Below are 18,753 nucleotides of genomic sequence, written 5' to 3'. Positions count from 1 at the left end.
GACAGTGACTTTTTTTATCTCAACCACGACCTTACATATTATGAAAAGTTTAAATCATTTATTATCAACGACTATTTCTTAAAATAGTTAAATATCGAATGCTAATTTATTTTTCAGATACATTCTAAAGGCTTGAAATTCGGGATTTATGAAGATTACGGAAACTACACTTGCGCCGGGTACCCAGGAATTTTGGGATCTTTGGAAACGGACGCATTGACCTTCGCTTCTTGGGACGTCGACTATGTCAAGCTCGATGGATGCTACTCCCATCCACGTGACATGGATATAGGTAATTTTTATTTTCGATCAAAACCTGTTTCAAATCCAATTTGTCGGATTTCTTCATGGGAAGTTGGGTCGTTTTCCGATCATTTTGGCCTTCATTATGGTTGGTCTATGTCACTAGACAGTCCCAGCAATGAATGGGTTAAAAAGAACGCGTCTGGCCAAAAGTAATTGACGACAAACTATAAATTCAATTTGGCTTCTCGCCGATTGCCCCCCCCCCAACCAACGGAATTTCAAAGTCGCCCGGTATTCTTTTTCGCCTAAGTATGCCACCCGGCTCGTTTCTTCACCCTTTTTACTTTACCAAGGTGAACTAGATTCCAACTTTATACTTATTAACTAAACAAATAACTGGCTGAAAAAAAAAGAAATTTTTTAAAAACATTTCCGCCTCTGACAAAACCAGTATATCGGCAATCTACTGCATCTTAAAAATCACAAATATGACATCGGTCAAATTTGAATAAATTAAATCTACCGCATTACCATTATCCAATACTTAATGATGTTTCAATCCACTGGATTAATGACAACAATGAACAGTTACATATTAGAAAGATTTCATTTTTCAGGTTACTTCAACCTTTCACAACTTTACTCCATAAAGTCCTTCTCATAAAATGTTAATCCTTCTGAAATTTGATTGTGCCATTGGAAATAGCATTGAAACCCATCTCTTAATTTGTTTATTTTCTTATGACCTAAAGCAAAAAAAACAAATCATAAAGGTTAATCTTTAGCGAGTTTTCAAAGTTCTTGCCTAAAGTTAAAGTAAGATTTTCTTGTTTCTCTATGTACTGACAGATATGGGGCTTACAGAAAAGCTGTTCCTACCAACGAACTGTACATAAATTCTCACAGGTCAGCTATCACCAATGTAAAATTAACGTTAAAATGAAAAAAAACAACTTGATTTTTCAGTTCAAAACAAAAATAGCCACTAAGATATTGAAATATCTATTAAAAAATAATTAAAGTAAAGAAAAGTAAATTAAAAACACTTTTTGATGCCAAATTGAACATAAGAAATAACAAGAAGCTTCTAAAATTCAAAATTAATGTTCAGTAAGTCCACCCTCTATGGAGAGTGGAAGCCAAAAATGGTATATATTTTGAACATTTCATTTCATTTTTAGAAGCGTTTTGTTTTTTCCTTAGGTTCAATTTTCAACTAAAGTCTTTTTCTTTTACTTTGTATTTTTTTTATTACTTTCATGTACATGTGTTTATTGCTCATTAGTAGGGACAATTTTTCTGTAAAGGCATATCTGTCAGTATTTAAGAAGCTAAAAAAATCTCAAACTTATTAAAGTGAGTAAAACAATGTTACCAAAAATATTTTTATGAAACCAGTGAAGAAAATTTTCAATTCAGTATGGAGTATTGAGATAGCCGCTTACGTTCAACCTGGATTTATGAGGTTTTGAATGTAGTGCTGTGGAATATTTTCGTACTCCTCCAACAGCGCCATTCTTAATTCTTGCAACATCTCTGGCATCGCTGGGTGACTTTATACCCTTTTTGATAACTCGTCTCAAAGGTGTTTGATAAGGTTTAAGTCGGGACTACATGCTGGCCACTCCAAACATTGAATTGAAGCTAGTTCCAAGTAAACTCCAACGATCCTAGCCGCGTGCGGCCGTGCATACAAACAAAACTGTCGCCAATTAGTGGCATACAAGGAAGAACTTCTACTGATAACACATCTTCAATCTATCGCGAAGTGGTTAGGGAACCCTCGATGAAGATCAAGTTTGTGCGCCTTCCATAGAACTGTCTGCTCAAACCATAGCACCAGCTACCTCCATAGCTTGTACGGAGTGAAATGTTGCGGGGATATGTCGCTCTTCTGTTCATCTTCAAAACCTCTCTTGGCTGTCAGAAGGCATCAAACAAAACCTTGATCGTCCAAAACCAAGATTTTATTCCAATCTCGCTCAGACCAATTCATACGATTTCTTGCGAAACCTAGCTGTCCTGTGCCTTGTGAGAAGTTCTCGACTAACATTTCTAGTTGAAGTCGTTGCTTGATCTCAACAGCGGTAGAATGTCGATTATGGAGTACATTGAAAACAATGAAACGATTATCTCTCTGAGTTGTGACACAATGGCGACCTTCTTGAGTAACCTCCAGTATCTTGGTAGCGATGGAGTTGTTACTAGGGTAAGTTGTTCTGGGAATTTTAAGCACCCTGGCCACTACGCTTGACGTCTTCCATCTTCCAACAATGTTATGATTCAAGCCGAATCTGCATCAGTTACAACCTAAAACTTAAAAAAATCAAACCACAAAACGTTACAAAGAAGCTTTACAGAAAAACCAACAAAGACGAGATCGACTATTCAAAGAATTATTCACAAAATCCAATTGTAAACAGAAGTGGGAGATTTTATTTATCTCTAATCCTTTAACATGGACTATTATTGTAATATAATCAATGGAAGATAGTCTAAGAGTCAATTAAAATATTAAGGGTGGCCATATTTGTCCTCTCAGTGTATATTTTTTAACAACTATACCATTGCTGTTTCTGTTAAGATAAACTCAATATTCATTCTATGTAATTGGAGAAGATTACTTCTTTTCAGATATATATTGTGATATCCACTGACAACCTCCTTAAGTGCTCAATTTCTGCTTTATATCACTCATATTTTGATTTAAAAATACACTAACAGGCAAAATATTCCACCCAATTGTTTTATTTTTCATTTTCTGGACAAAAGAAAATTCGGCCCTTAATTTGCTCATTGTTTTTACCAATACATATTTGTTTATGCTAGGTTTTAAATTGGTAATATCAATTAGAGGTAAACACACTTAATCCTTAATCCAAAACAAGGATAAAGGATTCTTAATGTTTACTTTTTACGGAATGTAAAGTGTTTATTCAGTCTCATTCGAATTCTGAGGCAATAAACCGTTTAGTTTTCTTTGCTTTCTTAATTTCAATTTTTAAACTTAAAAATGCCGCTCAGTGCTGAGGATGTTGCGCGTGGTGTGGCACTTATTGATGATGGACGTTCCATCAGGTATGCTATTGCCTTGGGTGTCTCCTACGAAGCATTGCGAGACGCCGTTAGACGTTTTCAAGAAACTGGGTCCTACCATAGATGGCCCGGTTCTGGACGCCTAGGGTAATAGAACCACAGGATGACCGTTTTTGAATTTGAGAATTTTGCGAAACCGGCACCTCACTGTTGTTGAATCGATTCATCAGCTCCAGGACGTTCGAGGAGTCCACTTTCTGAACGCACTGCTTTTCGACCCGTAAGAGGACTAGAATTGACCAGAGTTGCACGGCTCCCATTTGCTCGACAGCCGTTCATCTTTAGACAAGTGGTCTGCTGTACTTTTTACATATGAATGTAGACTTGCTCTACGAGCTCCAGATGGGCGTGAAATAGTGTGGAGAAGGCGAAAGGAAACGTACGAAACTTGTAATTTTTCCCAGACCCATCCTGTCCAACGTAGCTCACCGATGGTGTTGGGCGGGAATCTCACTTGAGAGTCGCATAGAATTGGTTGTTGTTCATGGAGGGTCTTTGACAGCCACGTGGATGAAATTTTGGAACATCATGCGTTGCCTATCCTCCATGAAATCAGCGACAATCCTATTCTAATGCACGTTAATGCCCGTCCACATATCGCTCGCATAGTACAAACGTACCTTCAACAGCATAACATCAGGGTCTTAACCTGGCCAGCTACAGACTTGATTCTCATCGAACATTTATGGGTTAACCTCAAAAACGAATAAGAACACGTCCATCACTTCCTGATACACTCTACGATCTTTAAAGGACTGTTCATGAAGAATGGGCTAACCTCCAGCAAAGAGACATTTCCAAACTGGTAGAAAGAATGCCGAGGCGTCTGCGAGATATAATTAAGGCAACAGGAAGAAATACGCGATATTGAAATGGCAATTAAAAATCTAAAACAAAAAACAAATTTTATGTGTCCCTATTTTTTATGTAGCATTGTCCTTAGCAATTTACTTTTTTTTTACTTTCTTAGACAGACTCAATTATTAAACGTTACAAAACGTGAAACTTTGATTAATATACAGGGTGAATTGCTACTCGTGCTACAAACTTCTCCAGTAGATTCTTCACCCTAAAATGAACAAAAAAGTTCATATTGTCCATGGTCCGATTCTCAACCATTTCAGAGTAATTTCGCTTTTTATCGATTTTGAAAGATATCACGTCCTGGCGTCGGAAAATCGTGATATCTTTTAATCTAAACATTTCTCTTAAAATCTATAAGCACCGTTGAAATCCCCGTTAATTTTTAGAGAGAATCAAAATCATAATTCCATTGAAATTTTTTAATTTAATTTAATGCCCATTTAGTATGTAATGCTTAAGAAGTTTACAAACAGCTAGAAGGTCAAGGAAGAAAGACCCAAACGTTTTGCCACCTTCATCTTCTTATTGAAAAATTAACGGGGATTTCAACGGTGCTTATAGATTTTAAGAGAAATGTTTAGATTAAAAGATATCACGATTTTCCGACGCCAGGACGTGATATCTTTCAAAATCGATAAAAAGCGAAATTACTCTGAAATGGTTGAGAATCGGACCATGGTCAATATGAACTTTTTTGTTCATTTTAGGGTCAAGAATCTACTGGTGAAGTTTGTAGCACGAGTAGCAAGTCACTCTCAAACATTAGCAATCCTTGAACCACCATTTTTTCTCTTTTTGTCATCAACATCTTGGTCTCACAACCACTAAATAAGAAAATGACGAGTGCGTTGGAAGCGTTATTAAATCAGGTAGTTTTCCTCAAATTTGCTGCCTTCTGAGACTAAAATTAGAAACTCTGGATTACTTTATACACTTTCCGATTTACACAATTTTCCACTCTTTTTGTAGTTCTGGCTGAAATAAAACACAAAAAATTAGCCCAAACATTTTGCCACCGTCATCTTCTTATTGAAAAATTAACGGGAATTTCAACGGTGCTATTAGATTTTCAGAGAAATGTTTAGATTAAAAGATATCACGATTTTCCGACGCCAGGACGTGATATCTTTCAAAATCGATAAAAAGCGAAATTACTCTGAAATGGTTGAGAATCGGACCATGGACAATATGAACTTTTTTGTTCATTTTAGGGTGAAGAATCTACTGGAGAAGTTTGTAGCACGAGTAGCAATTCACCCTGTATACAAATCAAGTTGTGCTACAAGTGGGTGAAATTTTTTGCCTGTCAGTGTAATTACTCCTTTTATTTCTTCTTTTTTTAATGGGTAGAGTGGGTATAATTCATGTAACATACTCGTTTTGGAAATCAGTAAACTATCGATTATTTTCTAATGCAATCTAAAGCAAGATCGTTTCATGACAATGAATGGAGGATCGGACCTTCGTAGTTGTATTTTTTTTTTTTTTTTTTTTTTTTTTTGTTATAGAGGCTTTAACAACTTCATAAAAGATAATTACATATGAGACAGGAGTAGAGCATTTCTCTGAAATGAAGGGGTTGAAGATGATTGGAAAAAGGAGGAAAGGAAAGTTTCTCCCATTTGATATACCGTTTTGTGATGTCTCGTGGAGACGGGAGGCGTAACGAAAATCGAGAAATCGTCCCGATCCAGACGCGATCTCATTTTTATTTTGCAACGTCCACGACAGTAAATTGGATTGATTCAATGCAGAATAGCCGTAACAATACCGCCATCGACAAAGCAATAAGTCGAAGTACGGCGGTATAGAAAGTTTTTGGGATTTTCTTAACCGAATTCAATTCTGTCCTTCGTCACTTAGGTGAAAAACTTGGTGTCATGAAGTTGGAAAATTGGTTAACGGGCCATCTCTTCACAGGGGGGGGGTCACACTAGGAGACATACATGTCTATTTTCTATTTGACTGTTTGTTTAGTAAACAAAACCATATTAAACGATTTCAAATATATAGCTTTTTTCATCAAATTAATCCTTTTTAACTTTAAATTAACCTTTCTTAATTTCAAACAACCGTTTTTCACTTCAAATTAACCCTTTCTTAAAAGCAATAAAACACTTTAAAAACCATATGACAATTAATTACAATTACCATTAAAAGATATATTCGGTTAAGCATAAAAACAAATTATTTTTCTATTGTTATTTGGAGATTTTTTAAACGGATAAATTTAGGTTAGGTTCTCTAGGTTATAAAGTATCATATGAACAATAATTACAATTTTAATTGAATATCTTGCGATTTGAAATAGTTAAGCAGTCATTCTTATCTTGCTGCCCTGGTGAATTAGATCAAAACTTTTAATTTTATGAGAAACTGGACCAAAATTAAAAGTTTACGTGTTACAGCGTTTTTCTTAAAAGCACTGTAATAGTAAAAAGTAAAAAACTGTATACTTCATTTTTTAACCATTATGTAAAAGAAAAATTCTTTATTTTAATATTTAATGTGTTATATTTAATTTTAATTTTGATTAACGATTATACAGGGTGTTTCAGGGTTAAATGTCAATACTGCCATGGCGGATTCACTAAATAAAACTTAGTTCAGTGCCACCAGAACGATGCTTTTATCTTTACTCTTTCCTGAATAATTAACGGTTTTGTGATTTTAGTCTAAAATCGATTTTTTATAATAAAATCGTCATTTTTCAACTTTAGCGTCATTGAAATACAAATATGACCTTCATTTCAAAATCTACATTAAAGTTCCCTTAATTTTTAACGTTTTTTTTTTTTCAACGTTTAAAGGTTTTTTTTTCCAAGTATTCCAACAACATACTCACTTACTCACTTACTCACTTTTACATTTTTTTACAATTTATTGTTAGGGAAATCTCCCCCGTTTAAAAAATGTGAGATTGAACCCAAAGAGAGAAGCAGCACGAGAAAATTGTACATCTCATATTTGTAATAAATACATTTATTAGTTGGTAACAAAAATTAAATATATTCTTCTCTTAAAGTGAACATAATTAAAGAAAAATTGCCATATATATAAGTTTTACAGTTTTATTAAAATTAACTAGCATTCAGCTTTATTCCTAGACGTATCACAAGCCTTTGACAAGATTTGGCATGATAATAAAAAACATTCCCAAAACAGTATGTTGAACTTTTGACCTTGTGTATTTTGAAAAGACTGGTCCAAATTAAAATCAAGACGAATACTCTGATTCGTTTAATATCAAGGCTGGTATACCACAAGGTAGCATCCTAGGCCCCATGCTGTACTTGATGTATTCAAGTGACCTAACACTGGTGGAAAACATAACCATCACATTTGCCGATGACACAGCTGCCTTCTCAGTTGAAAAATTGTCCCATCCATCCACAAACCTACTGCAAATGGCAAACAACAGCATCCATGAATGGACAGATACTTGGAAGGTTAAAATAAATTACCAGACATTCGTACATGTAACTGTCAGAAATAGAAAAATATTAGACAAGTCAATCTACTTCAATGGTAAAATAGTTCCCAAAATTCATTCAATATTTAGACATGACAATACATAAAAAATTAAATTAGAAAGCACATCTTAAAAAGAAAAGGAAAGAGCTTAATTTCAAATACAAAAATGGTGAATGTGAAATTAAAGAAAGGTTAAATTGAAGTTAAACGGAGTTTATTTGAAAAAAATGGAATTAAAAAGAGTTCATTTGAAATTTAAAAACTTTAATTTGAAGCTAAAAATAGTTAATTTTGATGGAAAAATTTATATTTATAACTAAAATCACTACCAGTGTTGCTTCAAGTTACTTTTCATTACTTTTCATTCCATTTCCAAAAATGTCATTGCAAAAAATAAAATATTTTAGCGTGGTCGATGTAATATTGTTTATTATTTAAACATTATTAATTGATTAACATTGGAGATCACCGTAATTCGGTTTTTCGGATGTTCCAGCTTGAGGCACCAGTCAGTTAATTTATGTTTCAATTCTCGATTTAATCAATAAAAAAAATCACGATGTCATCCACTGTGTTACATAGATGAGAAAACACAAAATTTAGTTGCAAATGTCATACAACTATAATAAAATTGTAACTTGTAAAATTGTAAAACTTCAGGCTACCCAGAATTTGGATACTACTTAAACCGAACAGGAAGACCGATGGTTTACTCTTGTAGTTGGCCCGTCTATCAGATTTATGCTGGAATTCAGGTAAAACAGTTTAAATGCAAATATTAAATAATTATCCTTTTGTGACTAATTAAATTTAAAAATTTGTTAAGTATGACTGTTGTTAATAAGTTAATCTGAAAAATATTTATACCATTTTAGAGAGAATTTATTTGCAAATGAATTTGTGTTAACAATTTTGTTTTAATTGGAGTATATACTTTGCCTTTATATCAATTAAATTCACTTTTGTTTCATACATTTTTCATTATTAATAATAATACAAGAAAATTAGCATTCTAATATATAATTTATCGTTTGCTTCACTTTAACAGCCAAATTTTTCTTCAATTATTGACAACTGCAATTTGTGGAGAAATTTTGATGACATTCAAGATTCTTGGTCAAGTTTGGAGAGTATAATTGATTATTACGGAAACAATCAGGACACCATTGTTCCAAATGCTGGTCCAGGGCACTGGAATGATCCTGATATGGTAAGTCATTTTTACCTAGCATTTGATTCAAATTTAAATAAATAAAAGTTTAATTTTATTCTTTAGAAATGGCACTTATATGATTAATTTTATTAACAATTTAATATTTTATATTTGTTCATTGCAGTTAATCATCGGAAATTTTGGCCTAAGTTATGAACAAAGCAAAACGCAAATGGCAATTTGGGCAATTCTAGCAGCTCCATTATTGATGTCAGTTGATCTAAGGTCTATAAGACCAGAATACAAAGCAATTTTGCAAAACAGAAAAATTATTGCCGTGGACCAGGACCCCTTAGGAATACAAGGGCGCAGGATCTATAAGGTTCTTAGTAAAACTTTAGTTATACATAATACATTTTTATTTAAATAAACTCAATATTCTTTTTAGCATAAAGGCATCGAAATTTGGGCAAGACCGATAAGCCCTCTCTATCAAAATTACTTTTCTTACGCTATCGCTTTTTTGAATCGGCGAACTGATGGCACCCCATCAGATGTAGCAGTCACACTTCAAGAAATGGGGCTTATAGCTCCTAGAGGGTACAGAATAGAAGTAAGTATGACAAAGTTTTTTTTTATTTTGTTTTTTTACTATTATTTTGGTCCTTTGAGACTCTGAGGACTAATAAGAATGGTCAGTGCTTAATCACCCTTATATGCCTATTTTCCCTATATAATTTGAAAGAAGTCCTTGAAAATCATAAATCCTGAAATAGAGATGTCCAAAACAAAATTCAAGCGTACCAGGATGGTTAGAGCACTGCAGTAGAAGAGTGGTTGGGGAGTCCGACTCATATTTGCCCCACTAGCAGTCCTGGGCTCGAATCTCATCAGAGCCCATGACTATTTAAGTGATTGCGATATGAAAAATGTGTTGTAAAGTCCCTCATCCATGACACCCAACAGCTAGTTGGGCATTAATTCCTCCTGTGTGACAGAAATTACTTTACTTTTTACCAGAATGGCGATCTTATTTTCAAACTGTTGTCAAAATGTGTTTGTTTAATAGATAGAAAATTATTTGCATTGCAGGATCTTTATGAAGATGTAGACTATGGAATTTTAACACCACAAACAAAAATAAAAGTAAAAGTTAATCCCTCTGGTATGAAAATGATTTTTTAATATAACATTGTCTTCTAAATCACATATAGAAACATTTAGAATTATTTTCTTTCAGGTGTTGTCATTCTCCGAGCAAATGTACAGCCCCTTTACACTCAAACAACACAGTATGATCCTTTTAGGATTTATACACCCGTTGACCGTAATAACTACAAAAAATAAAAAAAATGTGTGCTACCTTCAAGAAAACATGTGGAACTTTCTTCAAATGGTGCTGAATATAACATTATTTTGTAATATTGGAATCGTCTTGAATTTTAAAAATTTTATTTTACTTATGCATTAATTAATAGAATAAATAAAAATATATCTAACTGCAAATCTATGAAGTGGGATGAATGAATTGGCATATAATATTTGCAAAGTTATCAAATTATCAATCATTATATAATCATGGACATAATATACTAAATAATGTGTTATCTGCTGATCTGCAGTGAATTAATTTTTTAACTTTGTTTTATTTAATGCTTGTAGTCATGAATTTGATATCTTTCTGTTTTATTTAAAGTTATTTATGTTTCATATGATTATTACCAGAAGTTAAATATTTTGCATAAGAATGAGTGATCTTTCAATTGTATAAATATAGAAAATACTGATTATAATTTAATTTAGTGTGTTAATATGTAATCACTATGATGACTATCATAATTCAAATTATTTGGGTAATTTGTTTTATAAATATTTTTTGTTTAAGCCATAAGTTTATATTTCACATACGTACATTTTTGCTCTAACCCATTTTAAAAAAAATTGTATTAAAGGATATCCACATTGTCTGTATATATATTATGTTCCTATTTTGTTTATTTAGACAATTGCATTAACTTAGCAGTACCGTGAAACAATTATGGTAAAAATGCAACATAAAACTGCTTCCATTGAAACTGTCTCTGACAATAATTCTAACCAATAATTATGATAGCTGTTTTCGATCATAACAACACATTAAACTTTAAATAATTGTTTATTTAATTAATATTTAACACGTTAATAAGGATTCAAACGGTAAATATTTTTACTGTTTCCTTGTTTATTGCTCACAGAATTAAGTTCTAACACTTAAATCATTCCAATTGTACAATAGGATATATAGAACACTGTTTATTATGAACAGTGAGAAAATAATTTGCCATTAAATATGTTTTGTTTGTTTGTATTTAGCTATTATTTTTTGTAGCTTAATTTTCTGTCAGTTAGGCCTTATTAAAAAAATGATTTAAATATTTATATAGATATGTAATTTTATGAGGATAAAGATAAAATAAACGATTGTAATTAAAAACAAAATGTGGTATTTAATTTAAGATTAAATTGTACATTTTCATGTAAATGTAAATACGCTACTGTAATGTTAGGAGAGTTTGTTATAGTTTATACAATGCACAATATACATAACTTTCTGTTTATGATCTGAACATGCTGCTTTTACTGTGGCCACTTCTCTGGTAAATTTTGTATAAATAAATTTCTTAATTCAATTAGTATTTTCTTTTCTTATTTCGTTCAACTGATGGTGAATGGAGTTTCAATAGTTTTTATACATAATTTGTAATTGCCAATAAAAAAAAAGTAAAGGCAAAAACAAAATAAATAAAATGTAGCTTTAAGGTGTATAGAAGTGAGGTAGATGTGAGAAAGGAAGGCAAACAATTTTTTATGGAGAAAAGCATACGTTTTTCCAGCTGATTATCTTTCATTTGCATCAATTGAAACCTTTTTAATCTCAAATTAACCTTATGTTGCATCACATTAACCTTTTCTTAAAAGCATTAAAGTGATTTAAGAGATGGTATGAAATAATATAAGCAAAGAAAGTAAATTTTATGCATATTTGTGATTTTTGTTTAAATACAAAACAATTGGGCTCTTAGATTACTGTATGGAAATGAATTAACATTGAAATTAAAAATTACATAAAATTACATAACACGAAGTTGGGAAGAACGCCGACCACATAGGCATAGCCAGGAATGAAGATGCAGATAGGGCGACCAAAGAAGCCGCCGGAAGCCCCAACGACCCGTCCCAACCTGTACACCTAGTTGATTTAAAACTATTACAATAATTTCAAATACAATAAGGAGAAAGGAAAAACTGCTGGGCTCGTAAAAGTAAATATAACCATGTCAAATTGTGGTCCCAGGATGATGGAGAACGGGTTGAGAAGGGAAAAGGCGAATAGGGCATACAAGAATAACTCATGGGCTCTTTCTGGCCAAAAGGCTACCGCATAATAATTATTATGCGTTATATAATAATTAAATTTAATTTCAGAAGTCTTGACGTTTATAGGCAATGTCTTGTATATCATCAGATGTAAATACCATTGAAAAACAATAAAGCAAGTATTTGATATTAGAGTCAATTAAATATCCCGATTTGACATCATTATATATATTATGCAGGGTGGGCGACCAAGACGCGAGGGGTTAAATGCCTGGGTAGACTCGTACCCCATCCCTAAAATGTCCGGGACTTGGTCGGCTCACGTGTCCTGTATAAACCTCTTGGACTTGTTTACAAACCCCAAGATTTTGGACCATTTTATCTCAGGGAGTGATATGATGTTCTTTCCTTCAAAGATTTCAAATCTAGACCTAGCATACCTATCACATTCTGCGAGGTAGTGCCTTGCCGTTTCTTCTTTTATTTCACAGAAGCGGCAAAAGGGGTCCGGTAGAATACCCATTATGAAGAGGTGTCTTCTCAGTGGGCAGTGGCCCGTCAGAATACCTATCAGCCTCCTAATTCCCTTCCTTGAGATAGAGAATAGCCATTTCGATTCTGCTGGTTTGATCGCCTTAACAAACTCTTTCGATTGCCTGTGTCCGGGGGATAAATTCCACTCCCTAAGGAATTGTTTCATGCCCCAGTTANTCCGGGGATCTCTACCTGTGAGCATTATGGTACCATCATCTGAAAATAATTGACTGTAGAAACCTGAATTATTCAGAAGTTCTATTAAGCTGTTTACTGTAATTAGCCATAAAAGAGGTGACAAACAGCCTCCCTGTGGACAGCCTCCTTTTACATTAATTCTAAGAGTGCTACCACCTAAGCACATATTGACCATCCAAGTAGGTCTTCACCCATCTAGTAAGGTGATGGTCGACATTGTAATTATCTAATGCTGATATAATGCAAGAAATATCAGCATTATCAAACGCCCCTTGGATATCAAAGAAGCACCCTAGTGTACATTCATTATTAAATAATGATTTCTCGATCCTGCCTATTAGTGAGTGAAAGGCAGTTTCCACTGATTTTCCTGGTAAGTCGGCATGCTGATTGGGATGTATCATTGTATTAATTCCACATTCATGCCTAATATATCTATCTAAAATTTTCTATATAATTTTTATGAAAATAGAAGATAAACTTACAGGTCTATATGATTTACGTAATTGATATGAGACCTTACCTGGTTTGGGTAAGAAAATTACCCTTATTTCCTCCCAGCATTTTGGTATATGTCCCAATGCCAGACTACTCCTTAGGAGATCCCATACTGTACTAGATAGACTAGGTGTATCCTGCTAAAGGAGGGCAGGGAATATTCCATCCACCCCGGATTTGACATCATTACTATGTACAGAACTAGAACAGAAATCTCCATTAGAAATATCAAGCCAAAGTCTTGACTTTTTTTCCATTTTCGCAAAGTGATGTTCAAACAGTGCATGTGAGTTGTTCTGCAGGTGTTAAACAGTGTAAAGATTTTGCCTGGTTCATCATTGCTGTTTTAAGGTAAGGATTGTGGCCTTCAGAGGGTAAATTTCATGTATATAACATCTTATGTTTGTATGTATCTTGTCTACCATTCTCTGATTATAGGTTAATTTTTTCCCTTTTCCAAGGGGATTTACAAAGTCAGGTTAATGAAGATGTTAGTATTAAGACATGACTAAAACATTTCAGCCAGCCACAATTTTTTACATATATCAACGTTTCCATATATATACATAGTCTATTATTGTCCATGTTTATCAAATTTGTCGTACATATAAACAGTGTTTAAATAATAATTCCCTCTCCCCTCAGATGAATGGATATAATTTTTTGAGTTTTTATCATGAAGTATTTTTATATAAACAATCGTGATTACATCAGTAAACTCATTAGACTAGTGTTTTGTAAAAAAAATTTTAAAAACCTATTCTATTGGTTTCAAAGTATTTGCGCCAAGATTGACAATTTTTAAGTGACTTTTCTAGTTAACAGTTCCGTCAAAATTAAGACCTATGTTAGTATGAGATCGGTTTGTTTCCTTTAACTAAATGTGAAGTGGCGCAGGGCCCATTCTTTTGCTCATTGTTTTTGATCTAATAGATGCAATAAGAAAATTATTATAAGTTATTATTAATGAAGTAAGTGCAAAATGGTTCACTAGATTACTACTTAACATCAAAATATGGGCACTTTAACTGAAATCTGAAAACAAATTGCACAAAAAATAAATAAATGATAAAAAACAACAAAAAACAGAATAAAAAAATAAGAAACATAATACTAAAGAAATAAGTAACATAACACCACCAACATTTATTTAATGGGAAAAATTCCAATTACAAATACAGTTTATAAGAAATATTAATACATAAATATTTATTTTAAAAAAACATTAAAATAAAACAATTTAAAAAATATGTGAAACATATTAAACAAGGCACTCTCAACATGACACCCAAGAATGACACATCTACATGGAAAACAAACACTGAGCCATGAAGATGATATCAATAAAGATTGAAACGTTGGCACGATAAAGAAAATGCTTTTCTAAAACCAGACCGCATTTCACGATTTCCAAATAATCATTAACTAACGGTCACTAAACACCACACACATTAAACAAAACAATATCAAAATATAATCATAAAATAAAAATAATATATTTATAGCATATTTAAGAAAAAAACAACCATTATAATTAGGTATTTGATCACAATAACTAAAGAAAAAACATTTACAGCTGCAAACATTTGAAATTCAAAAAATAGCTCCTTTTTTCTAGATCAGTTGAAGTTTTCTTGAGTTCAGAAAAACGAAAAAGCAAAAATATAACATTAAATAAAACACTGCCAAAATAAATAAATAAATAAAATAAAAATAAGAAGGAACAGAAGTTAAATCACCCTGCAATTCCAGTTTTCGTTAAGAAATCTTTTAACCATTATGTAAAAGAATTTCTTATTTTAATATTTAAATTTATTTTCACATGGTATTTTAAATAAGAGCCAAAATTTATATTTGAAAAATCTCGAATTTATAATGAAAAAATAATATGTTTATATATATTTAATTGTATATAACTTTTAACTGCAATTAATATGCGTATGGTTTTTAAGTTATTTTTTGGTTTTTCAAAAGAAGGGTTAATTTTAAATTTAAAAAAGTTAATCTAAGTTAAAAAGGGTTAATTTGAACTTTTAAAAAGTTAATTAGAAATAAAAAAGTAAATAAATAGATTTTAAGCTGAACCAAGTGGAGGTAGAAAACCTACCTGAAACACCCCCCTGATTACTCCCTGCTTTCATCGTACGGTGGGATTTGGCAAAATTAAAAAAGAACGAGACACCCCACTATGTATATAAAGGAATTTTTGAAGCCCTGAAAAACGAATATAGAGATGCCAGACCCGTCTTCACAGACGGGTCAAAAACGGCAGAGGGCGTGGGGTGTGCCGTGTACACGGAGGGAGAAACAAAAAAATTGTCACTCCCTCCCGCCGCGAGCGTGTACACGGCGGAACTAAATGCCATATCCCTCGCACTGAGCATAATAAAAAGTCAGCCTCACGAATCATATGTAGTATATACCGACTCGCTCAGTGCGGTCCAGAAGCTCAGGAGAAGAAGCTCCGTGGACCCATTAGTAAACAAAATAAAACAACAATTAAAAGGGATCGACACAGTTGGGAAGAAGGTCGTATTGGTGTGGGTTCCCGGCCACATAGGGATAGCCGGGAACGAAGCAGCAGACAGGGCGGCCAAAGAAGCAGCCAGAGGACCCCACGACGCTTCCCAACAAATACGCCCAGCGGATCTCAAGTTATTAATTTCAAATACATTAAAAGAAGAATGGAAAAACCGCTGGGCTCGGCAAAATAGGAATAACCCTGCCAAACTGTGGCAGGTTAAGAAAGACGTCGGTCCCTGGTTCACGGAAAATGGGTCAAAAAGGGAAAAGGTCATACTGACAAGACTACGCATAGGTCATACAAGGATTACACACGGGCACCTTCTAGCAGGAAAGCGACCTCAAAGGTGCCCATTATGCAAAGATAGAGTAACAGTCGAGCACCTTTTCAATTGTAGAAGGCTCGACGTTTATAGGCAATATTTTGGAATATCGTCGGACCTGTGCGTAGTCTTGGGGCACGGCAGCGGGCACAAATCGCTGTACCGGTACCTCAGGGCTATAGGGATCTTCAAATGTATATAGTTTATGTGTGTTTGTTCTGTGCTTGTGTTGTGTCTGAAGTGTTTGTGTCGTGTTTGTGTGGTGTTTATGTTATTACATTAGGATGAACGTAATTTATTTGCGTGAAAGGAAGGGGTTATTTACCCCGCCCCGAGGAATATCGAGTACTCTGGGGGAGTGAATGTGACCAGACTTTTATGTTAGTATTGTATGTTGTTTATATTTTACTCTGTTGGAATGAATGTAATTTAAGCATGAAAGGAAGGGGTTATCTACCCCGCCCCGAGGAATATCGAGTACTCTGGGGTGAGTGTGTGACGTCTGGATAGTAAAAGAAAGTTATTAGCGCGAATGGAGTGGGTTTAACCCCACCCCGAGGAATATCGAGTACTCTGGGGGAGTGATGTGACCAGTCTTTTATGTTTGTAGCGATATATATGTTATGTATTGTATGTTGTGCATCTATTTTTAAATTGACAACCTGAGGTACTAACAAGAGGCTATCTATATATATATATATATATAGATAGATAGATAGATAGATAGATTTTAAGTCGAATTCGTATTTTATTTTAGTGTTTAAGAGTAGAGCTTGTGTTAAAAAATAGATTTTTAAATAATTTTTTGGTTGAGTAGTTTTTGGGAAAACCATGCGTCACATCTGTAAGATTGAGTAGTGGATATGTATATAAATTAATTAAAAATTATAAATTATATAAAATTAATAACAATGTTGGAATAGCATAAGGGAGTGATATTACAGTCGTCTTCCAACGTCATGCAATGAGGCGACTTTTGACCTTTTCCTCCATTTCCCACGTAAGGTTCGGTGGTAATCCAAAACCCCGGGGAAATCGTGTAATATTTTTCTTCTTCTCCTTTTTTAATAAATGAGAGCTCACATTTGCGAGGAAAACTGGCAGACAGGGGGATTTCAAATATTAACGAAAAACGAGACGAAAAAAGTAAATAACATGATGAACGTAGAAAAATAGGCCAATTCGAAGCAATGTTGTAAATGTGAGCAAGTTCATTTCATACTGCCGCTACGTTTTTTTTTTTTTTTTTTTTTTTTGCGGAAAGAATGTAAAATGTTAATTAATTGAAAGCACTGCCAAGAAAGTAATTAATCATAAATTAATACACCCTCGGAATGAAAATCATTGATTTGAAACAGCTTTGCAAATTTTTTAAAATATCAAATTTGGTTTATAAAGAACATTTTTTGGAAACTGTGGTAGTGGGGTGTTATAACGGATATGGCGGCTGTACTTTTTGTTTTTGTTTTTGCTGCTTGTCAATGGGCCCTAGGGGCAAAGAAAATATATTTTAAGAAATTTAATTTTTAAATTATTGTTTCTGTCTTTGTTGTGCATCTATTTCAAAGTTATCATACAAATTATTTAGATTTTTTTTTTTTTTAGGGACTTGGGCGGTGAACCGCGTGGAGGTAACACGTTCAATTTAGCCACGTGCTAACCGGCGTTTAAAAAATCACGTCTTACTCGATTCAACCGACGTTTTCCACTCAGATGAGTGGAAAACAAGAGTCAAACCCTGAGAAGGAGTTGGAGAGGGAGAGGAGGCGGAATAAGGACGAGATGGAGCAGACNCACCTTAGGATGCTTCTTTGATATCCAAGGAGCGTTTGATAATGCAGATACCTCATGCATTATAGCAGCACTAAATAAATATAACATTCACCAACACCTCATAGGATGGGTGAAAACATACCTAGAGGGTCGGATGGTAAATGTGCTTAGGTAACAGCACTCTGAGAATCAGGGTCACTGGATTATCTCCTCTATTGTGGTTAATCACAGTAAACAGCTTATTAGAGCTTCTGAATAACTCAGGCTTCTATAGCCCTATAGTTTAATTCGACATAATATACAATGTGTGGTGTTTAGTGACCGTTGGCCAATGATTATGTGGAGATCGTGAGTTGCGGTCTGGTGATTTTACTACGTAGATTTTAGAAATGCCAACGTTTCGATCTTTATTGAGATCATCTTCAGGGCCCGGGATTTATAAACATTGTTTGAATTTTACAAATACATGTAGGATGTGGAAAAAAAATTAATTTATACAATGCTAGAAAATTTTAGATTTAAAAAAATGAATTTATACAATGCTAGAAAATGTTAGATAAAAAAATGAATTTATACAATGCTAGAAAATTTTTCATAAAAAAATGAATTTATACAATGCTAGAAAATTTTAGATTAAACAAATGAATTTATACAATGCTAGAAAATTTTAGATAAAAAATGAATTTATACAATGCTAGAAAATTTTAGATTAAA

General features: G+C 33.4%; 1 protein-coding gene across 2 annotated transcripts in view; it reads left to right on the top strand.

Moving 5' to 3' along the window:
- Positions 1-11,502, top strand: part of LOC106667230 (alpha-N-acetylgalactosaminidase) — a 108,122-nt gene extending 96,620 nt beyond the window's left edge. For both annotated transcript variants that reach the window (XM_014395056.2, XM_024226628.1), the window contains exons 4-10: positions 118-292; positions 8,341-8,435; positions 8,729-8,890; positions 9,018-9,215; positions 9,282-9,446; positions 9,926-9,998; positions 10,074-11,502. In XM_014395056.2, coding sequence (XP_014250542.1) covers positions 118-292; positions 8,341-8,435; positions 8,729-8,890; positions 9,018-9,215; positions 9,282-9,446; positions 9,926-9,998; positions 10,074-10,180 — 975 coding nt within the window. In that variant the 3' untranslated portion in view covers positions 10,181-11,502. The remainder of the gene's footprint in view (positions 1-117; positions 293-8,340; positions 8,436-8,728; positions 8,891-9,017; positions 9,216-9,281; positions 9,447-9,925; positions 9,999-10,073) is intronic.
- Positions 11,503-18,753: the final 7,251 nt, after the last annotated feature.

This window comes from Cimex lectularius, unplaced genomic scaffold, assembly GCF_000648675.2.
Source record: "Cimex lectularius strain Harlan isolate CLEC.00 unplaced genomic scaffold, Clec_2.1 scaffold118, whole genome shotgun sequence".
In the NCBI taxonomy this organism is placed as follows: Eukaryota; Metazoa; Arthropoda; class Insecta; order Hemiptera; family Cimicidae; genus Cimex; species Cimex lectularius.
This window is presented reverse-complemented; position numbering and strand designations above follow the sequence as displayed.